Source organism: Vespula vulgaris, chromosome 3, assembly GCF_905475345.1.
Source record: "Vespula vulgaris chromosome 3, iyVesVulg1.1, whole genome shotgun sequence".
Classification (NCBI taxonomy): domain Eukaryota; kingdom Metazoa; phylum Arthropoda; class Insecta; order Hymenoptera; family Vespidae; genus Vespula; species Vespula vulgaris.
In genome coordinates this window covers 12438702-12458471 of record NC_066588.1, presented here as the reverse complement: position 1 = coordinate 12458471, position 19770 = coordinate 12438702, and the positions used below count along the sequence as shown (strand labels likewise).

Sequence of the window (19770 nt, the reverse complement as noted above, 5' to 3'; positions counted from 1 at the left end):
ACGAATGACATAAAAATGGGGAATTACCTTTTTTAGTCGACGAATCGATACCGCGTCTCCCAAGGCACTAAGTTCTACCAAGTGCGCATAAAGCCAGTGGAAGACGTCGTTGAGAAAACGAAATCTCAGATGGCGAAAGGCGACGGGGAGTAATTTCTACTCGATACGTCCGTCGGTCCTCAGCTTTTAGCAGCGCACTGTGGTCATGGATATATAACCGATGTGGTGCGTTACTTGTTTTACGAGTGAAAACGAGAGAAAATATCTCGAACCGTCTGGAGAACTCGAATCAAGGTTCAAATTTGCCAGAGCCTCTTCAAGATGCATCCTCATTGTCGATGAAATTAAAAATATATGCAAGAATAAGTGAGATGTGATATTGAAAATATGTGAACGGATGCGCTGGCGTTTCATTGTGATATAAATAATTTTTAATGAGTGAAACATAATTGCCGAATGCTGTGGTGGTTAGCTGTGAAACGTGACGACATTTACGATTCTCTCTCTGTCCGTATTGATTTCTTTTTTCTGTCTTTCTTTCTCTTTTTTCTCTCTCTTCCCTTTTCTTTTTCTCTCCACGTGAGCATAACAAGAAAGCACGAACACTTAACGAATGTCATCGATGACTTCTGCAATTTGACGATAGGACGATCGCGCGTAAGAAAGTTCATTAGGGTTTAAAACTTTAGCGAAACCTATGCGGAGAGAAATGAAGCGAGAGTTTTTAGTTTTCGTAATTTCGCTTTGAAACTTCCGCGTTCGAACAATTAATTACCTTTGCACCGTGTGGAAGCGTAGTTGTAAGTTTTACAAAGAAAACATTTTGTATATATAGTTTATATTATATACATATTCGCATTACATAATATATACGTATATATGTTCGTGCGTACACATATATATATATGTGTGTGTGCGTATGGATCTGTGTACGTATGTATGTATGTATTTATATATGTATCCATATACATATATACATACCGTTGTACGAAGCGTGCAATATTTGCATATGAGATATCGTAGTAGGTCCTAAGAGACGACAACTAAAGATTTTGTAAAATGAATTATCCTCTCGTGAATGTTACTGTGCAATTTCGTAATCTATTCCCGCAAGATTTTCGTAACTCTTACGAGTAGGGAACGTGTTAGTCGTTTTTTTTCCTCGACCTCTTTCGATAACCGGCCTGCTTCGCGAACTTTTCCCACGGAGGGTTTTGCTAATTTCTTTTGAAGAAAAGAAAAGAAAATAGAAAAGAAAAGAAAAGAAAAGATATCGCGAAGCGTTCTTGTAGACTTTGTCTCGCAGCAAGCTCGTACTCTTCTCAAGTTTATCTGAGAGAAGAAAAAATCTTGAATACAATTTAGCTTAATAAAACGCGGGTTTGTAATTTTGGGTTTATCTGATAACGAGCATAAAGGAGAAAAAGAAAATAAAAAAAAAAAAAGAAAAAAGATTACGAAGAAACAAAATTGTGCGTAGAATGAATTTTATAAATATATATACACACATACACTTGCGTATATTTTTTTCTATTAATCTGATCGGTGTCCACGCGATCGAGGTCACTTACGTATATAAAGATAAAGATTATGACGACGATGATTATGATGATGATGATAATGATGATGATGATGATGACGACGATGACGATGATGACGATGAGATGATGATAATGATGACGATGATCATGATGACGACGATGATGATAACGATGATAATGATAAATGATAATAATAATAATATTAATAATAATAGTAATAATAATAATATTAATATTAATAATAATAATAATAATGAAAAAGGAAAAAAAATTATTGCAAAATGAAGTTTTAGTCTCTTAGAAAGAAAGAACCGGGATTTCGCTTCGCAACTCATCCTTTTTGATCATAGCCCTATCGTTACTTACCTGCCGTCGATTCTATCATTTTTTCGCGTACCGTCAAAGATATTCTTCGTAGTATCGTTGCAGTAGCTGTGATCGTTAGGCTCGACATTTTCACTTCTACTTACTTACTGTTATTAATTAACGTTAATTCCAATCGCCGACAAAAACGACATATTTGATCGTTCGCATGTCGTTGTTGTTCTTTCCTTAGAAAGAAAGAAACGAAAGTAAAATGAATTCTTTTCTTTCTTTTTTTCTCTCTTTCAATTTTTCTTTTTTTTTCTTTAAACGTGGAAGTGTTAAACGCATACGAAGATCGGAAATGTCCTTCGTAAAGCGAGGATCTTTAATCGCAGCAAACATTGAAAGAAAAAATATGTTTGTAAAATGTGCTAACGTATGTAAGATAAAGACGCTCGGTAGGTTGTAACTCGAATTTATCGAGAAAATGACTCGCCTGCTTCGATTTTAGCGCATTGGTAGTTCTTAATTGCTCTCTCGACTTGTCAAGAAAAAGAATTATTCTTATATTCGTGCTCGCGCACGAATATGCAGATGTACGCATAGCAGGAATTTAGTATGAATTTCGTTGAGGAGTAAGAGGACATTTTCTCTCTCTATCTCTCCCCCTCTCTCTGTCTGTCCGTCTCTCGTATTTTCACTCTCGCATCGATTCATTTTCTATCCGTTTCTATCACTCTCTGTCTCCTCGACGAACGTTATAGGTAAAAGAATACTTCCCTCTCTTATTCTCGTGGCCGATGGTTATTCGAATCTCGAGGCCTTTTTTAATCTATTTAATATCGATGTTGCACGAGAGCGTATAAACTATAGCTGATTCACGTGCGCGCGACCTACGGTTCCTATTAGCCCAATTTTTTCGATCCGTTCAACGCAAAATAACAACCGCTCGGCTTTTATTATCGAGATAATAACCCTCCAACAAGTAGAAATACGCAGACACGCACGTTCATACACCGTCTCCGTCTATGTTAAATAATACTTTCGAAAGAATCTAACTCGCTGCTACGGGCTAAGGTTTATTAAAGGCTAAGTAATTTTTAAGGAACGAAGGAAGATCGATGCTGATTTAGCTTAGATCCTTACAAACGTCTGCGACGACGCGTATGATAAGTTTCGCGACTCGAATCGAATAAAAGGAAAACTAAGAGCAGATATTTAATTGTTCCGTTTGTCTCAAAGGTATGCATAGATTATTGAACTACACCGTATTTTTAAATGTCTGCTATTCTTCTTATCGTGTTCTTTTAAAGATCACACAGACAGAGGATGACAAACCAAGGATTAATTGAAGCTGCTAAATTTATTGATCAAATCAACGAGGAGTATGTAAATTTGATAAGAGGATTGCACTTCGACGATTGCAATTGATGAATATCAAATCGAGGTTATTACTTTCGTTCGTTCAGCTGGTCCACAAGATTACTTAGACGTATCTAACGTTATACATTCGTATTGTCGTTATATCAACATTCGGACGTTCGCAAACACTTTGGCAAACGTTTAATCGCAGCGTCGTTAAACGGTCACTCGCCGTTGCGCTTTGCGTTTCCATCGTGGATTAATTTTTGAATAATTCATTTCTAATTGACTCTGCACTCTTGAAAAGCGATGTCGAAGAGAATGAATCTTATTGAATAACAACGTAGTCTCTTCTCGATGTATTTTCATTCGACATACTTTTCTCCTAAGAAACATCCATCTCGGCCCCTGAACCTCCTCCCCTCTCCCCCCTTCAGTCGAATCTTGGATTTTTTCTTTCCTTTAATTATCGATGTTCGCTCGCTAAACGAATAAACCCGGATTTCTCCTGCATTTTCAACAATCCGATCGGAAAGATTGAATCTTAGCGTGGATCAAAGAGACAATCTTTTTCTTTTTTTCATTTGTTCTTCCAAGATAGGTCGATATCGTTTGTTGAGAGCAGAATTAGGAATGATCGGGAGTCGTTGGTTCGTTTTTTATTATTATTTTTATTATTTCACTGACGTTCGTATCATTTCTTTCCGCTGTTCCTTCCGACGTTCGTGATTCTGCTTCATTATTCTCTTGCTCGATCTTGGATCGCGAGCTCGTCGTTGGAGCTATGAGGTTTATTAGGTATCTGTTTAACAAATTCGCGTATCCAAGCAACGTGCCTGCAACGTATGTGCATGTACATTACTTATCGATAATAGTAGCGAAATAAATAAGTTGTTTTTTTCCTAAAATGTCGAGAGAGAGACAACGATCCGTGTGCCTGATTAAAAGATGGCCGATCGATCAAGTTCAATCAGCGAGAAAAAAAAACGTTACGAGCGATCATTCAACGTTGTGGACCATTAAACAAAAAAAAAAAAAAGAAAAAATAAGAGAAACGGGAGATAATAAAGTCGGAATAAGATACTGTCCTATCGTTAAATACACGATATTCGTGATGAAACGAGAAAATATAAAATATGAAAAGAAAAAAAATATGGTTTCGTGAACCTTCTTTCCTAACAAAAAAAAAAAAAGAAAAAAAAAGAAAAAAACATGTAATTGCATGGATGGGTGCGAAGCGTGTCTCGGAGCCACATCTCAGAAATATTTTGTAATGGCATTAAGAAAAGCCACAGGCATACGCATACACAGACAAACACACATACAAAAACGATATAGATATATATTTAGAAAAATTTTTAAACATAGAAAAACGAGAAGTATGAATATGGAACGTCGTGATTCTAAACGAAAGAAATTAAAAATAAGAAGAGAAGTAAAAAAAAAAGAGAGAAGAAAACGTTGCGATCTTGATTTTTTCTTTTATCGTGAGTGTCAACGTTCGAAAAAGAGGAGAAAGAGCAGAGTGTCGCTCTTATTTTTTTTAGCGATCCTAAGCTACTAAGATTTCTTTTTTTTACTTACCATTAGATGCCTAAAAAAGTATATATATATATATACACATGTAGGTAAATATGTGTGTGTTCGTTTTACATGTTTGTGATCTGTTTCGATAAGAATTTGCTATTGAAATAATTTCTAAAACCATTTCTTTCTTTTTTCTTTTCTTTGAATTATCTTTCTTCTTTCTCACTCTCTCTCTCTCTCTTTATTTATCTATCTATATATTTATCTATCTATCTTTCTCTTTTTCCTTCTCTGTCTCTTTCTCTTTCTCTTTTTCATTTTCTTTTCTCTTTAAATTCTATTTAGCACCGTGAGAAATGAACTCTGACGGACTAAGGTATATGATAGCGATGAGAGATAGAGAGTAGAACTAATCTATTATTAATTTACTTGATTTTTTTTTTTTTTGACAATCGATCATAATTAAGTAAAACATTTTGATGGGACATTCGATTCGTTAGATCTGAGCTGTGGCAATATCGCGTTAAAAGAACTTGAAAGTATGAACTTGTTCGCCTTGATTCGCGAACATAACTGATATAACGAAACGTATCAACGAGAGAAAGCTTTTGTTCACTTGTCTTTCTTATTTTTATTTTCATTCTTTCTTTTTCTCTCCTTTTTTATACATACATATATATATATGATTGTACCTCAGACAGGTAAATAACTAATTTAATTATTTTTTTAACTCTAAATTCCAGACAGTTCTTTTTCAAAATATTACAAAAGAAAGAAAGTGTTATATATATATGTGTGTATGTATGTATGTATTATTTACATGGATATCCTCTCTCGTTGGTTGACGTGCGTTGTTTGCGTAGACGGATTCGCACCCGTTTCGTTCGTGCATCCTCTCTTTTACGTTTGCTAATTATCGAGAATAAAAGAGATTTAAAAGAACAAAAAGAAAAAAAAGAAATAAGAAGAAGAAGAAGAAAGAAATAAGGTGAAAAAAAGATATTGCGTATGTAATCGAGAAAGTGTAACCCATAGGTATACAATAATATTACATAATATACATACAATTGTGATCGTGAGAGTATCTGTTACGAATAAATACAATTACAAATAAACGATGTGACTTTTTTCAAAGTTATATAGAGAACTCGAGTACTTTCGTGTAGGAGCTATTCACTCAATCTTATCCTTTTTATCCTTTCTTAACCCGAAGTTCATTGTATATATATAATATACATATATTATAATATATACATTATGTACTTCTAAATATGTAGGGCTAAAAAATATATATATATAAAATAATATATATACGTATATATATTTTAACCCTATCGACGTGATCATGTCCGATTAAATGGGATTAAATCTCTATTGCACAGTTATTCTTGGTGCAACTAACGTAATATATTTATTTACAATACAAATTCATATGTCGGACGAAGGAACGTGTTACTTTTCTTTCTTTCTTTCTTTTTTTAGTGATGAGGAACGAAAGCTTGAGAATTCGAAGGACAACCAGTCATCATACTTGTCGTTGTATCCTCCTCTGTAGAACTGCACAGCATCCCAACTAGAGTATAGTCTACGAAAGGTGGGAGATCGATATCAGCGACGTCACTGTAACCATTAACTACAGGATGATGAACAGGAGCTGCATTTGTCATCGTCATCTGAGGCAATCTGTTATCAAGAACTTCGCACGTGTAATGACAACGATCGTTGGTGGAGTAGAAGAAATGTTCGGGGCTATTTTGAGGTTGTACGGTTGGCTCGATGGACGAAGCTTCAGGAAAAAGTCTTTCGGTGACTTCAGGATTCATCTCGTGCGTTCCATAAACGTTTTGAGATCTTTCGTCAAGACCGATGTGATTCGATCTCGGATGAGATGGTCGAACGATCGATTGATGATTTTTTGAGTTCGAGTCCTCAAATACTTGATAGCCGTCGAACGAATACGGATTTCTGTTTTCAGAAACCGGACTGCGTTCTGAACGATTAGGATCAGTCAGAGCCATGTCGTTCTTCGGTCTTTGATAATTTCCATAATTTGATCTGTCGATCATATTGCTCTGACAGTCTTTGAAACAATCTATGTCTCTTCTGGACGACAAAATATTTTCTTTATGTGAATCGAAACCAGGGAAATGAAGTCGCTCGTCCAGATGAGACTGATTCCAATAGGGCTGATGATCCTGATCGTTCTTTATAATACGATCGTTTGTAAAAGGTTTCGGAGTTTGCGTTCGATCATATCCTTGGAAGTTTAAATTATCCTCGAGAGGATGATTTTGATTTTTTTCGGAAATATATTGATTCAATGGTTTCCTTGAAGCGAACCCTGTATCCTTGACTGTGTCAAAAGCAGGAAATTGAAGTCTCTCGTCTTGAGGAATGCTAAGATGACTGCTGCTAGAATCTTCGCTCAAAAATTGGTTCCAGTATGTTTGTTCTTGATTGTGCTGCTTGACTTCGTATTTGATAGTACCACTTCCCAAGTCGAGTAGAGTCGGCGGTGATCTTGCTATGTCTTGAGAATTTGTTGGAAAGTCTGGTCGTAGCGGTTGGTCTAGTTGGAAGATTTCTTCCGGTTGGAAGAGATCGCTGCTAAACGTTGGAAATTCTGGATAGGATGCTTCCTGCGGTATTTGATTTGGCAGGCAATAACCTACTGTATTATCTTGTATCGGTATCGTATCAGGTAACCAGTATGATTCATTCGATGGTTGTTGCTGATTATAAATCGTAGTTTGGTGATGTTGATGCTGATACGATGAATTTGTTTGCATGGCACACATGCATTCGAATGGGGGACAGGAACAGGAATATCCTAAAAGAATAGAAACAATATCAATTATATTACTTATAAATTTGACGAGTAATTTTTACGAATACGATTAAATTCGCGCTTAAATTCTAATCGACCAATAATAATGACAGCAATGTCGGCCATGTTGCGATGGTAACGTCGCCATGTGGTCGATTTTAGTAGCTAAAGATCGTAGGAACATTCAAATTTGCGTTCACTTCGTTCGCGCTACATGTACATAATTTTACGGGAAAACAGTCCGGCGTTTTAGTTAATTTTAGTTTGATTTGAAGCGAGTAGTGTGGTAATTTAATATCATTAACGAATATAGTTCATCGTGCGTAAAAAAATCAATTATTAGTTGTCGTATATATTCCACACCTTTGTCTGAGATTAATGGCGGTGGTGCTGTAGTTCTTGGAGGTTGTTCAACTGGATCAGTATTTGTTCTTTTCGTTCCTCTTAGTGACATTAACTGCAAAATAGAGAAACGATTATTGACGAATAATCGGAGAAGGTGTTTCTAGAACAACAAGGAAATAGTAGGACCAGTAGATTTATTTATTCAGGTAAATTTATTCAATTTCGATTTTTCTTTACTTTGAAAAGCAAATTTCTAATTAAATAATAATAGTATAATTAAATAATAATATAATTAAAATAGTTAATAGTTTCTAATTAAATATTAAAAGTAATATCCTAGAAAATGCTAACTTGCAAATATTATACGGAATTGATGTATATATAATACGTGTAAAAAGAACGTTTAAAAGACTATTATCGGAAGTGTATAGCGAAAATTTTTTCGAACGTTAGCTATCAGATGATGCACATAGTTTCAAGAATGCGATAGAATATATTTCAAAAATATTTATTTAATCAGAATATATTTACTTAAGTAAATATATGACACATAATATATGAGTATGTGCGAACAGATAGAAATTTTTATATATTTTACATTGTAATTTGAGACAATTACAAATATAATGAATTTTGTTGTATATAGAAATCTTTCCTAACTATCTGAAATCTCGCAAATGATAATTTATATTCTTGCGACCAATCTGGATTTAGTCAATGAATTTTTTTTGTATATAAAAATATTTCCTATCTGAAATCTCGCAAATGATAGTTTATGTTCTTGTGATCTATAGTTAATGACTTTTTTTGTGTATAAAAATCTTTCCTATCTACTTGAAATCTTTTATATCTGAGCGTGTGTAGATATATATTTCTGACGTAGTCAGAAGATCGTTAATTAATCGAAAAAAAAAAAAATAAAATAAAACGTACCTTGGAACCTAAAGCAGCCTCTCTTGCGAGTAAAACCGCTAATCCTCTGACCCTCTTGCCAGCGCCTACACTTCTTCTAGCTTCGGAAGTAGATTTCGCTTCTGGTCGTGGATGATCGTGTTGTCCTTTAGCTTGGAAGAATATCGCGTGTTCGGTGTGTCTCCAGAAATGAGTAACGGGATAACCGCAATGGCCGCGGCAGGACAAAATTTCTAAGCGGCCAGTGCATTGTCTGTTTGGGCAGGGTTTACCTTGTTGCTTCTTTCTAGCCTGAAAATATAATTCCTTTTTAATTCTCACTAATCCTTTATTTTTATAACGATACAAGAGAGAACATTATAACCTTTGATTCGTGATTGCGAAATCTGAGCACCGTAATAACGAAAAATCGCTTTAAGACGCATAGCTTTAAGCAAGTTCGTAAAACATTCCACTCTACTAATTTATTAGCTCTCGCTTGGAAATATATCGTTGAGATCTCAAAAAGGTTGCGTACCTTGTCGCAAATCGCCGGTCGTAGATGTACCCTTCCACCGCCAGGCAATATGCATTCCTGCGAGCAGACCAAAACTCCGAGGCAAGACTTTTTAAGGATACTGACGTTGTGATTGTTTGTATTTCTCATAGCCCAGCCAGATGCATGTCTTCTTGCTTCTTCGCAATCCGGTCCATATACCCTTCGTACGTGGCCATCCGCCCATTCGCACCACGGATCGTATTCCACGACCTAAAGCGGAATCCGTGTCATTGATTTATACTCTTACATATCTTCGAAGTTCGTTTGAAGTAAATATTCGAAAGTACAGTGGCGGACAAAAGTTTCAGACGATTTTTAGATAACGATAGATAATTGTACTATATCGTTAGATGCTAAGTAACCAATGGTAATTAATTTATACATACACTTATGCTCTATCTACGAATAATATCGAGTCTTTTAATATATAAACAATTTTTAAGACGATGAACATAAAATCTTTGATACTGTATTTTCTGTGGACATTATTTTAAGATGACTGTTCTTTTGATAGATAATTATTATCTTATTAAATCCTAATGATTTACAATCGTTATAATCTATACGCACATGCACGCTTTATGTACTAATACTCTAGACTCATTCAAAACATAAACAGTCCTTGAGATGATGAGCATGAAAGCTTCGATGCTATATTTGCTGTAGGTATTAATTTAAGCTGCGTATGAAAAAGGTATTTGTGTTAAGGCTGTTCATCATCTTTTGCTCGAAGCGTGTGGACTACAACGATAGTTATGGATAAAATATGAACTACAAACGCAAACATGGAACACTGTTTTAGATACCAATCATGAGAAAAATCATAATTCTTCATCGATTTTGATGAACAAGATCTCATTCTAAAAACGAAGGTTTAATATAGGATTCCGTTTTTACAAATTTTCCAAAGAACTTTACTTTTATGCGTAAACTATTCTCGAAAATCATCATTTTTTAATACGAAAGAAAATAATTTTAGAAAAATTAATTTTTCAAAAATTTGAAAAAGCGAGATCCTAGATTAAACATTCTTCTTTAAAATGACGCCTTGTTCATTAAAATCGTTTAAGAATTCTATTCTTCATTGTTGGCGTAAACCATTATAAAACCAGGGTTGATGAATAATCTAACAATCTTATATTTGGTGCAATAATTATTATTTTTAATGACTGCAGCACTCTTTGTAATATCGAGTCGAATAACTTTACACATTGTTCCGTTGAAATGTCGCTTCACTCTGTTCAAATTGCAGTATACGGTCATTCAAATTTGTTGATTTATACCTCTGCATAATTCTTTTAACGATGTTTCAAAAATCGAATTAAAATCCAGTCTATTAAATTAAGATTCGAATTCGGTGATTTTAAAGACCATAATATTTTCTTTCGTAAAGTATCGCTTCACAATTTTTGTCGTATATTTTCCATGATGGTTCTGTTGGAAGATGAAATTGTTTATCATATATTCACGTATATAAGGTATCATAATTTTTTTTTATAATCTCCAGATATTGAAATTTCTTCACAATGCCATTAATTTTTCAAATTGGTCCTAAACCATTTCGCGAGAACAATTTTCTTATGGTTACATTGTCATTACCGTACTTGAGTGTCCTTTATGGTACATCCTAGATTAAAGTCTTCATTCTTATCACATTTAACATATCGAATTTCGTCAAAAAACATCCTATTGAACTTCGACTCATCAGAAAATAGCATTTTCCCGTATTTTTCACTGTTTATGCGAAAACAATCTGCAGCTTCAAATTTTTATTTGTGAGTATTTTTTTTCAGGACACAAATGTCTTTTCTGAAACGTCTATATATTCATAAATTCATGAAAACGTCTATGAACGGTTCTTATGCTAATATTCAAATCATTTATTACTTTAAACAAATCATTGTCCTCTTCGAATATCAGCAACAATCTGAAAACGATTCTTTTTGGATAAATGATAAATGCGGTGGCGGTTCATTTTTACAGTAGTTTTTCGAGATCTATCACATTTTGATTTATCGTAATTCTTTTTAAATTCTAAATATTTATTTATTCTTTCTAAATTTATACCACATCTGTTCACATGCTCTCTCAGATCTTCCTATATTCGTTATTTCGATATATGTTTTTTCTTTTCGCGTAAAATGATACGACAATTTTTCGCTCTACTAGACATAGATTGCTGAGTTTATTCATATTTTGTTTACTCGAATATAATAATTGTTATTATACATATAATTTAAATTTACATATTCCGCAATTAATTAGATACAGCACTGTGTTTTTGACTATTCATCTTAAAGTAATGCTCGCGAAATATACAACATCGAAGATTTTATGATAATCGTCTCAAAAATTGTTTATGTTTCAAAAAACTCTAGTAAATTCATAAATAGAGAGTATATATATAAATCTTATTAACAATAGCGAACTATTGGTTATTTAATACCCATAATATATTACAATAATCTATCAAAAAGATAGTAGTTTTAAGCATTTATCCGTCATTGTAATAATAAACAATAAAAAACATCCAAGTAAGATATCAAATAAAAGGAAACTCGAAGGATTTAAATCCGTCGATGTTAATTAAAAAATCATTTAAAAACCATTTTTATCTGCTTACGTTCTGCAAAAGATCGTCGACGATATATATGAGATTATATTTTTTCTATAAATTTAAACGATTTTGCAAGACTACAAATTTAATTAAGAAAAGGTTATAATTACCCTTGGAACATTCGAGTCATTGATATCCCATTCCTGATGAGGATGTTGTTGTTGATTACCGGCGACAGTCGCTGACATCGTCGGCGAACCAACGCGACTCCTAAAATATCATTGAATATTTTATTATTATCGTAAATTCAGATCGCTTAGGTTTATTTTATCGATACTACTTTCTCTCTCTCTCTCTCTTTCTTTCTATATATATATATATTTCTTTTTTTTTTCTTTTTCACGAATTTACGGGTGACGTTGGTATATTCGTATACGTGTTTTTTTCTGCGTCGCCGTAAAATCATTTCTCCCTTTGAAAATCTTTTAGTCGATAAAAGGGAAGACGTCAAGGTAAAATCAACAATGGCTACGAGGTACGCCTACCGGTCGAACGCTATGCGAGTATATATATCTAACACGTTGTTATTCAAAATTTAATTGACGCTACGGTGGGCGACAGTAAACGTCAGGTTTACACGTAAATGGAAGCTTGCCCTTGTCGTATGATGCGTGCGAAGAATCAGAATTTCTTCGTCTTTCTTCGGATCTATGACCCGCGATATATACAATCATAGATCATTCGATAAAAAGCAATAACCCAGAATGGCCCTCGCTACGTCGATAAAAAAAATTCCCATTGAAAGTAGAAACGAACGTTTACAATGGGGCAGTTTCATTCACAATAGCGATCCTAATTTCATCGTTTACTTTAACGCGTTCGAGATATATCAACGTAAGTTATACGAGAACGAAGTTTTATCGATTAGGTGTTTGTTTCGGTTTTGAAATAGATAATTCTTTATTCTCTCTCTCTCTCTCTCTCTCTCTCTCTTTAATCGACATTCTATTTTTTTTTTCGTGCAAGTATTCACAATTCGACCTTGGTTCTTCAAGACGAGCTCGTTTCTCCAATCGTAGGAGTAGAAATCTGATGCACGTAGGTAGCGAGCGATGTGACACATGCAAAAGACGAGAACTAACTCGTGCTACATAAGTATTAAGATGCGTTGACACCTGCAATCTCTATCTTCTTAAAGATCAGGACCGTAACGATGGAACGTCGTTGATCAGAGAGACGCTCGTAGAAATAAGAAGAAGAAGAAGAAAAAGAGAAAGAGAAGGCGGTGAACGAAGAAATGGCGAAGAAGAAGAAGAAGGAGGAGGCGGAGGTGGAGGAGGGAAAAAAGAATTCGCGAGACAAATCGTCGTGGTCGTGCGACAGAGCTCGACCTTGAAGACCCTGAAATCGGAATCTCGTCGAATCGAAACTGAGAACCAATTTAGTGTTGCGCAATCACGCGGCATTCGCCAGGAGAGCACGGCAGCCTCGAGATAAAATCCCGATTTATGGTACGTTCCTGGCAGTACCTTGTCCGCCATACTTATGGGAGCCCGTGGGTGGCCTGACAACGGGCACGCTCGCAGCCTCTCTTTCCGGAATCCTTCTTTCGTTGAACTTCTTACTGATATGAAACTACTAAACGAGGAGCAAAAGACGTCGATATACCTAATAGATTTTTCTACGATGCTGATACTGCTCTAACTATATTTGATAAGTAATGGATCAACGTATCATGTTGTAGATTCGTTCGGGAAACGATTTATCGCGGATTGAGAAAATTTCTTAACTGTGGATATAAATGGTACGTGTAGATATATATATATATGTATATATCTGTATATGTAGGTATATGTGTGTATATATTTATATGGAGATTCACATGGATAAAGTGTTATTCGTAGCGAGGTAACGTGTCAACGACACGAGTGCAATACACATAGAAGAGATTGTAGTGAGACGCCCACGCGCTCAACCTGCTGGCTAGGATTACAGGCAGGAAGAAAAGCCGACTATTTCTTAATTTAGGATCGAAATAAGATGTGGCGGACGATAAGCGGGAATAAGCGAGTACGATCCTAAACTTCGAATTAGATATACGATTTTTTAATGAGAGATTCATTTATTTCTTTAAATACATATCTTTACATAGCATATAGATTTTGTTTATTTTTCAAACGAGAGATTCATTTATCGATATCTGTACACAGCATATAGATTTTATTTATTCGAACTTATCGCATTATAAATTCACTAGTTTACTGATTTTCTTTTTTCTTCTTAATAATAGTTTTTCAATCATTCGATTACTAAGAACGAATCAAAAGTCGGTCTCTCTCGATTCTCTTCATTTGGTCATCCCTCGATCTCAACGTTTGAAAAGAAGAAGATACGTTTGCAAAAAGGTTGTTCGAAGCTAGCTTTTCACGCTCGTCTACACCTACAGGACGAGATTATTCGTATGAGTTACGCGTTACGTTTATTTTCCGTGGGTTTTATCGAGTCGCACGGTTATCCGGACGTTTACGATCTTTGTACACCTACTCGAGAGTAGATTTTTACTCTTCTCATGAACGAGCGGGTCACATCGGGTCCATGTTTTCGTCTCAAAGAAGTTCCGATAGAATTTTCAATATCTATATACATACTACAATAAAATAGTATATTCATTTATTTCCAATTGGTGATACTCTTTCAATCGTACCTATGAATATATCTTCAAATTAGAAACGAAATTAGAATAATTCAGTATTAAACGAATTGATTATTAACTCAATAATATACTCCAATGAAATACTTATACCTGTTTAAGTACACAATTAACAATGTAATCATTTACACGATACACACGGTTCATTCTCTTTCAAGTAACTTACGTGTACGTCGATATACCTAATTATTACGATCACATTACTGGCCTCCATTCTCGATTAGGTTGTTCTTATTTCTCCAGGATGGAAGAAGTCAAGGAGGATGATAATTTCACACTCCTTTTTTTCATTGTTCCATTATTCTAAAGCGAGAGTAAGAGTGTAAAAAGTAAGAGAACGAGAGAGAGGGTCAGACACGCGGGCGTTTACTATACGTTACGTCGACACCTTTGAGAGGAACGACGCGAGGAAGAGAGAAAGTCGACGCGAAGTAGGAAAGAGGGAAGGAGAAAGAGAGAAGAGTCTGCTTAGGTGAATGATTGCCCGGATCGGCGATAAAGTCATCGCCTTTAGCACCGAGTAAGATGATACATCGGCGGACGATGCTACGCCGAGATTGTCCGAAGTCGAAGACGTAGGAATACCGAAAGAGAGACAGAGAGAAACAGAGAAAAAGAGAGAGAGAGAGAGTGAGAGAGAAAAGAGTGAAAACAGCGCGTGAATATTCTTAAATTCATTCTGAACTCGAAGAGAAGGAAAAAAAAGGAGGAAGGAACTGTTGGTTCCTGTTGGTATGGGTGCATTCAGATATTAAGGGAGATACGAGACGCGGTGAGGCGATTAAATATCACGAAAGGCACCGATGAAAAGGAAAGAAATTTCTCTTTCTATCTGTATCTCTCTTTTGCTTTATCTCTTTCCCTTTCTCTACCTTCTTTTAACCCTTTCTTTACCTTCTTCCTATCCATCCTTTTTTTCTTCACTCTCAGTCACTCTCTCTCTGTTTCTCTCTTTCTCTCTGTCTCTGTCTCTGTCTCTCTTCTTCGGATTCTCCGTAGCAGAATCTCCTAGTCGGAGTAACGCTCCTTTCGGATCTTTCCACGAGATTAACTCACCAGCGGTGAATTAATTCGCGGTGAGTTAATCTCGTGATTATAAACGAATTAATCCTTCATGCTTTCTTGCGTCTCTCTCTCTCTCTCTCTCTCTTACTCTCTCGTATGTTAAACGATACGATCTCTTCTTTACCGGGTTGAAGAGAAATTAAGAATCATATGCATTAGAGGATTTTAATTATGATAAAAATAACGTCATCTGTTGACTGAATTCTGATAAATTGTTGCGATATTTGTTCCTTTCTAAGAAATCGATTGGATAAACATTTTCTAAAGTATTATGCGTTATTTCGTGATTCATTCGATACATACGAATTAGTACACGTGAATCGTCGGGTTCAATTCGGATGTCGTATTAAATCGTTATAAAAGGGTTCGAATGACGTGAGAGGTGAATCGTAGGCTCGAAGAGTTCGTCTTTTTAGAGGGCATGGAGAGAAAGAGAGAAAGAGAAAGAAAGACTCTCGAGATTCGAGATAAAAGAGGATCGTCTTACCCGCGGACATTCATTTAATCTGTCTTCGGGGTGTTGGGTCGTGATCAATGGTGGGACTTAAGTATATCCGTAATCGGGATTTTTAACGAATTAACGAAGGACGTCTTTACGAAAAATCTCATTCGATTTTTTCTTTTAAATATTATTTAAGAAAGATGATATTGTCGTATTCGATACAATCGTAAAAATCAGTGCGTCGAACGATCGAAATATCTAGCACGAATTTTTATTAGAATAACAATGATACAATTTTATATAGATAATATTTGAAAATGTTCCTTAGGAACCATAAAAAGGAATATTAAATGGAACTTGATTTTAATCGAAGTATACTTAATTAAAATTAAAACGACGAACGTTATCGAGCGTATGTATACGCAATCTCGAAATTAATAAAGTTCCACGAAGGATAAGTCCATGCGCATGCACATAGGAAGTTTGCTATAGAAAACCGACCGACCAATCGGGTATCGTGATAACGCCCACACACCAATGGGAAACCCGTAGTACGCCCACTGATTAGATACCATGGAAATTCTCTCTTCTCTCGCGAAAAGAAATCGATGCTGACAATGGTTGACATCTGCTCTAAAGTCATCGATTTTTACCATATAGAGCTCGAATAAGTATCGTTATTGGATAAGCAGCGAAATAATTAATTTCTTGTGATCGAAATTGAAAAGATTTAGCTGATATCGAGTAACGTTTTGTCAAATAACATTAGACTTAGACGTAGCGTAATTAAAATAGAAATGAATTCGTTCTTAAGAAAGAAACGTAAGTAAGTACTATATAGTCAATGGATTGCACTTTGCGATACTTACAATACTACCATAATCGATGTCGCTTCGTAAATGATGTCTCACAGAAAATGACAGAATTTTAATCGGATCGTCTGGTCGGTCTTCGAGATGAAAGGTATCGTTCGAAAGTTGCTCGTACTACGGCCAAAGGGCACTTCACTGACTAATAAACCAAAAAGAAAATAAATCACGTTTTTCTACGAGATCGAATTTTCTAAACTACACCCGCGTATATTATTACCGATATATCACAGAATATCTACACAATCGGAGAAATCATAAATCGCCGAGGGTTGTAGTCTCTTTCGAAGAAAGATACTATGTTCTTTTTAACTTTTTCGATCTCCTCGTTTACTATAAATATGCTTATATATATATATATATATATATATATATACACATATATATATACATATATATATATGTATATATATATATATCTATCGATGCATGCGATACGAAGTCACCGCGTGAACTGAATGCGTCTTCGCATAGTTGAAACGGCCTAGGCTGGAGACAGCACGTTGTACCGGGCTCCTCGAGAATCCACCTCGGTTGCCCTTCTCTGACGAGTAAACTCGAAGCTCCGCCCATAGGTGGAGTTTCTCTTGACCAATTAGCGTCTGCTTACGTTTTCGAGTGTATCTAATCGTCGGTAGTAACCCCTCTCGACCTCTGCATCGATCGATCGTTTCGTACTCCTCCTACATCCCCCCTTTCGTCAGTTAAAAGAGCTTTGGAATTCTCTGTAGTATCGGTAAATTCTTCTGTATCGAGGATCTTCCTTCTCATAAAGATCGAAATTGACTAATATTTGATGTCCTACTTTATACTGATTACATTGAAAATTCGAAAAATTATTAAGGTTGAAAATCGATAGATATTGGCAGGTATTATTAAGAAAATAGATCGATACCATAACGTTTCAAAATTCGATAATTATAGTTAATAGACGTTTGATAATGTTTTAATCGATAGAAATAAACTGGTAAGCGTGGATTAGAATGATTGAAGAGAAATAGAAATAAAAAATTATTCTTCGACGTATACCTAATTACGTAGCATGCATCTAATATACGTAGATAAGTATATCGTCACATATTTACGGGTTCGAAGTAGGGCCGGGATGTCCCTTGTAAGTACCACCTACCTCCTACCTTTTCTTCATCCCTTCTGCCTCCCCCAACCCCAGGTACCCGCATTCAAGACAACGGCCCGTTACGCTTCGATCGAACCTGAACCCACGACGCAAACATATCCGCAGAGGTGAACACGTCCTCAAAATTGTCGGGTTCCTACGATTCCCATTTAAAAAGGGAAAGAGATAGAAGGGACTAGGGACTAGAAACGAATTCATCATTTCACGCTTTTAACTCATAAGATAAACGATATAAATCGACTTATAAAGCTCATTACTCTTTTTTATTTTTATTTTTCTAATTTTATTAGAATAGGGCAAACTTCTCTTTCTTAATTCTTAAAAATGATTACCTAATCATATGATAGATTATCAGTTTCTTGTTTCACGTATAAATACAGTCGACAAAAGATATTTTATATCGTTTGAAAGACGACAAAAGGGTTTTTTTCATGATAGAGAACGACGTGAATTTGATGTCTTAAATATCTGCACTTTTGTCGGTGTAACAACGTCGTAATGACGAGTTCCTGTACTTATCCTACACGTGCTTTTTGATATAATGGCACGTGTGCTCCTGATAACCCTAGCGTTACTTCCTACCACGTGCCGACAGGTGTGTCAAGACGACTATCAAATTAAATAACATAGAGTAACTTTCCTTTAGAAAAGAAAACTATCTAGTCTATTTCAAGTTCAGTAATAAGTTTCAGAATTCTCATTTAAATACTTAAAATAGTAGACGTTTCTTATTTCATTTCTATCTTTATTTAAATATGGTAGAAAAGAGGAGAGAAAAGAACTTACGTTCTTCGACTCACCGATTTCAAAACTTTTAAATAAGTATCGTTACGTCAGAAAATTAAGATTCAAGAGAAGAAACAGAGTTTTGCATCAAACGAAAGTCTTCCCTTGGCTCTTTCTTGAAGCTTTTGAACGTTCTAATAGAATCTCAAGAGAAAGAGAGAAACAGACAGACAGACAGACAGACAGACAGACAGACAGAGAAAGAAAGAGAGACACAGACAGAGATAGAGACAGAGACAGAGACAGAGACAGAGAGAGAGATAGATAGATAGATAGATAGAGAGAGAGAGAGAGAGAGAGAGAGAGAGAGAGAGAGAGAGAGAGAGAGAGAGAGAGAGAGAGAGAGAGAGAGGAAGACGAGAGATGAGAGACGAGAGAATCGACAGAGGGGTGGTGAGAGAGTAGAGTAGTGTAGAACAGAGAAAGAGAGAGAGAGAGAGAGAGAGAGAGTTGGAGGCTGTTTAAACACAGAGGGTGTGCAATCAGGAGTGTTTGCCGCCCCACGAGCGAGGAAGCAAGCGAGTGAGCGGATCAAAGGATAAACGCGAATGGGGTGGGTGGCTGATAGTACGCTGATTTGATTGTTGGCCACGGCTATTGTCCCTGAAACTGGCCTATTGTATGGCTCCGTGCCAGTACACTCTGGTTACTTGCACACAGGTACGTATATATAATATACGTACTGGCGAGTACAGATTCTGTCACTGACACTATCTCTGGACCCGTTACCCTCTGACCCATGGGAGCCAACCATTCACCACTGATCTCGCTAACCATCCTTTAGTTTCTACGCAATAAACTCGAAATCGCGCATCGCTCTTTTACCTCGTGCATAGCATACTAAA

The 19770-nt window shown here is 35.7% G+C and overlaps 2 protein-coding genes across 13 annotated transcripts in view; one reads left to right on the top strand and one right to left on the bottom strand.

Moving 5' to 3' along the window:
• The window catches only part of LOC127062261 (RB1-inducible coiled-coil protein 1), a 45281-nt gene extending 38917 nt beyond the window's left edge, over positions 1-6364 (top strand). For 11 of the 12 annotated variants that reach the window (XM_050990139.1, XM_050990144.1, XM_050990141.1 and 8 more), the window contains one exon: positions 37-5851. In XM_050990139.1, coding sequence (XP_050846096.1) covers positions 37-153 — 117 coding nt within the window. In that variant the 3' untranslated portion in view covers positions 154-5851. Of the gene's footprint in view, positions 1-36; positions 5852-6218 lie in introns of those variants that run through there. The other variant, XM_050990142.1, reaches the window with a different exon arrangement.
• LOC127062266 (uncharacterized) lies at positions 6107-17141 on the bottom strand. The gene is made up of 6 exons (XM_050990157.1): positions 17002-17141; positions 12086-12185; positions 9338-9568; positions 8842-9111; positions 7927-8020; positions 6107-7566 (listed from the first exon to the last, which is right to left on the bottom strand). Exons 1-6 carry the CDS (start codon positions 17010-17012, stop codon positions 6215-6217), a joined length of 2058 nt encoding a protein of 685 aa, XP_050846114.1. The 5' UTR covers positions 17013-17141; the 3' UTR covers positions 6107-6214.
• Between the last annotated feature and the right edge of the window lie 2629 nt (positions 17142-19770).

What these genes read in the sequence shown, in the direction of transcription:
- LOC127062266 (XM_050990157.1), bottom strand. An exon ending in ATGACTCGAATGTTCCAAGG is followed by an intron (nt 9,569 to 12,085) that starts GTAATTATAACC and finishes ATTCCGCTTTAG; the next exon opens with GTCGTGGAATACGATCCGTG. An exon ending in GCCATTAATCTCAGACAAAG is followed by an intron (nt 7,567 to 7,926) that starts GTGTGGAATATA and finishes CTATTCTTTTAG; the next exon opens with GATATTCCTGTTCCTGTCCC.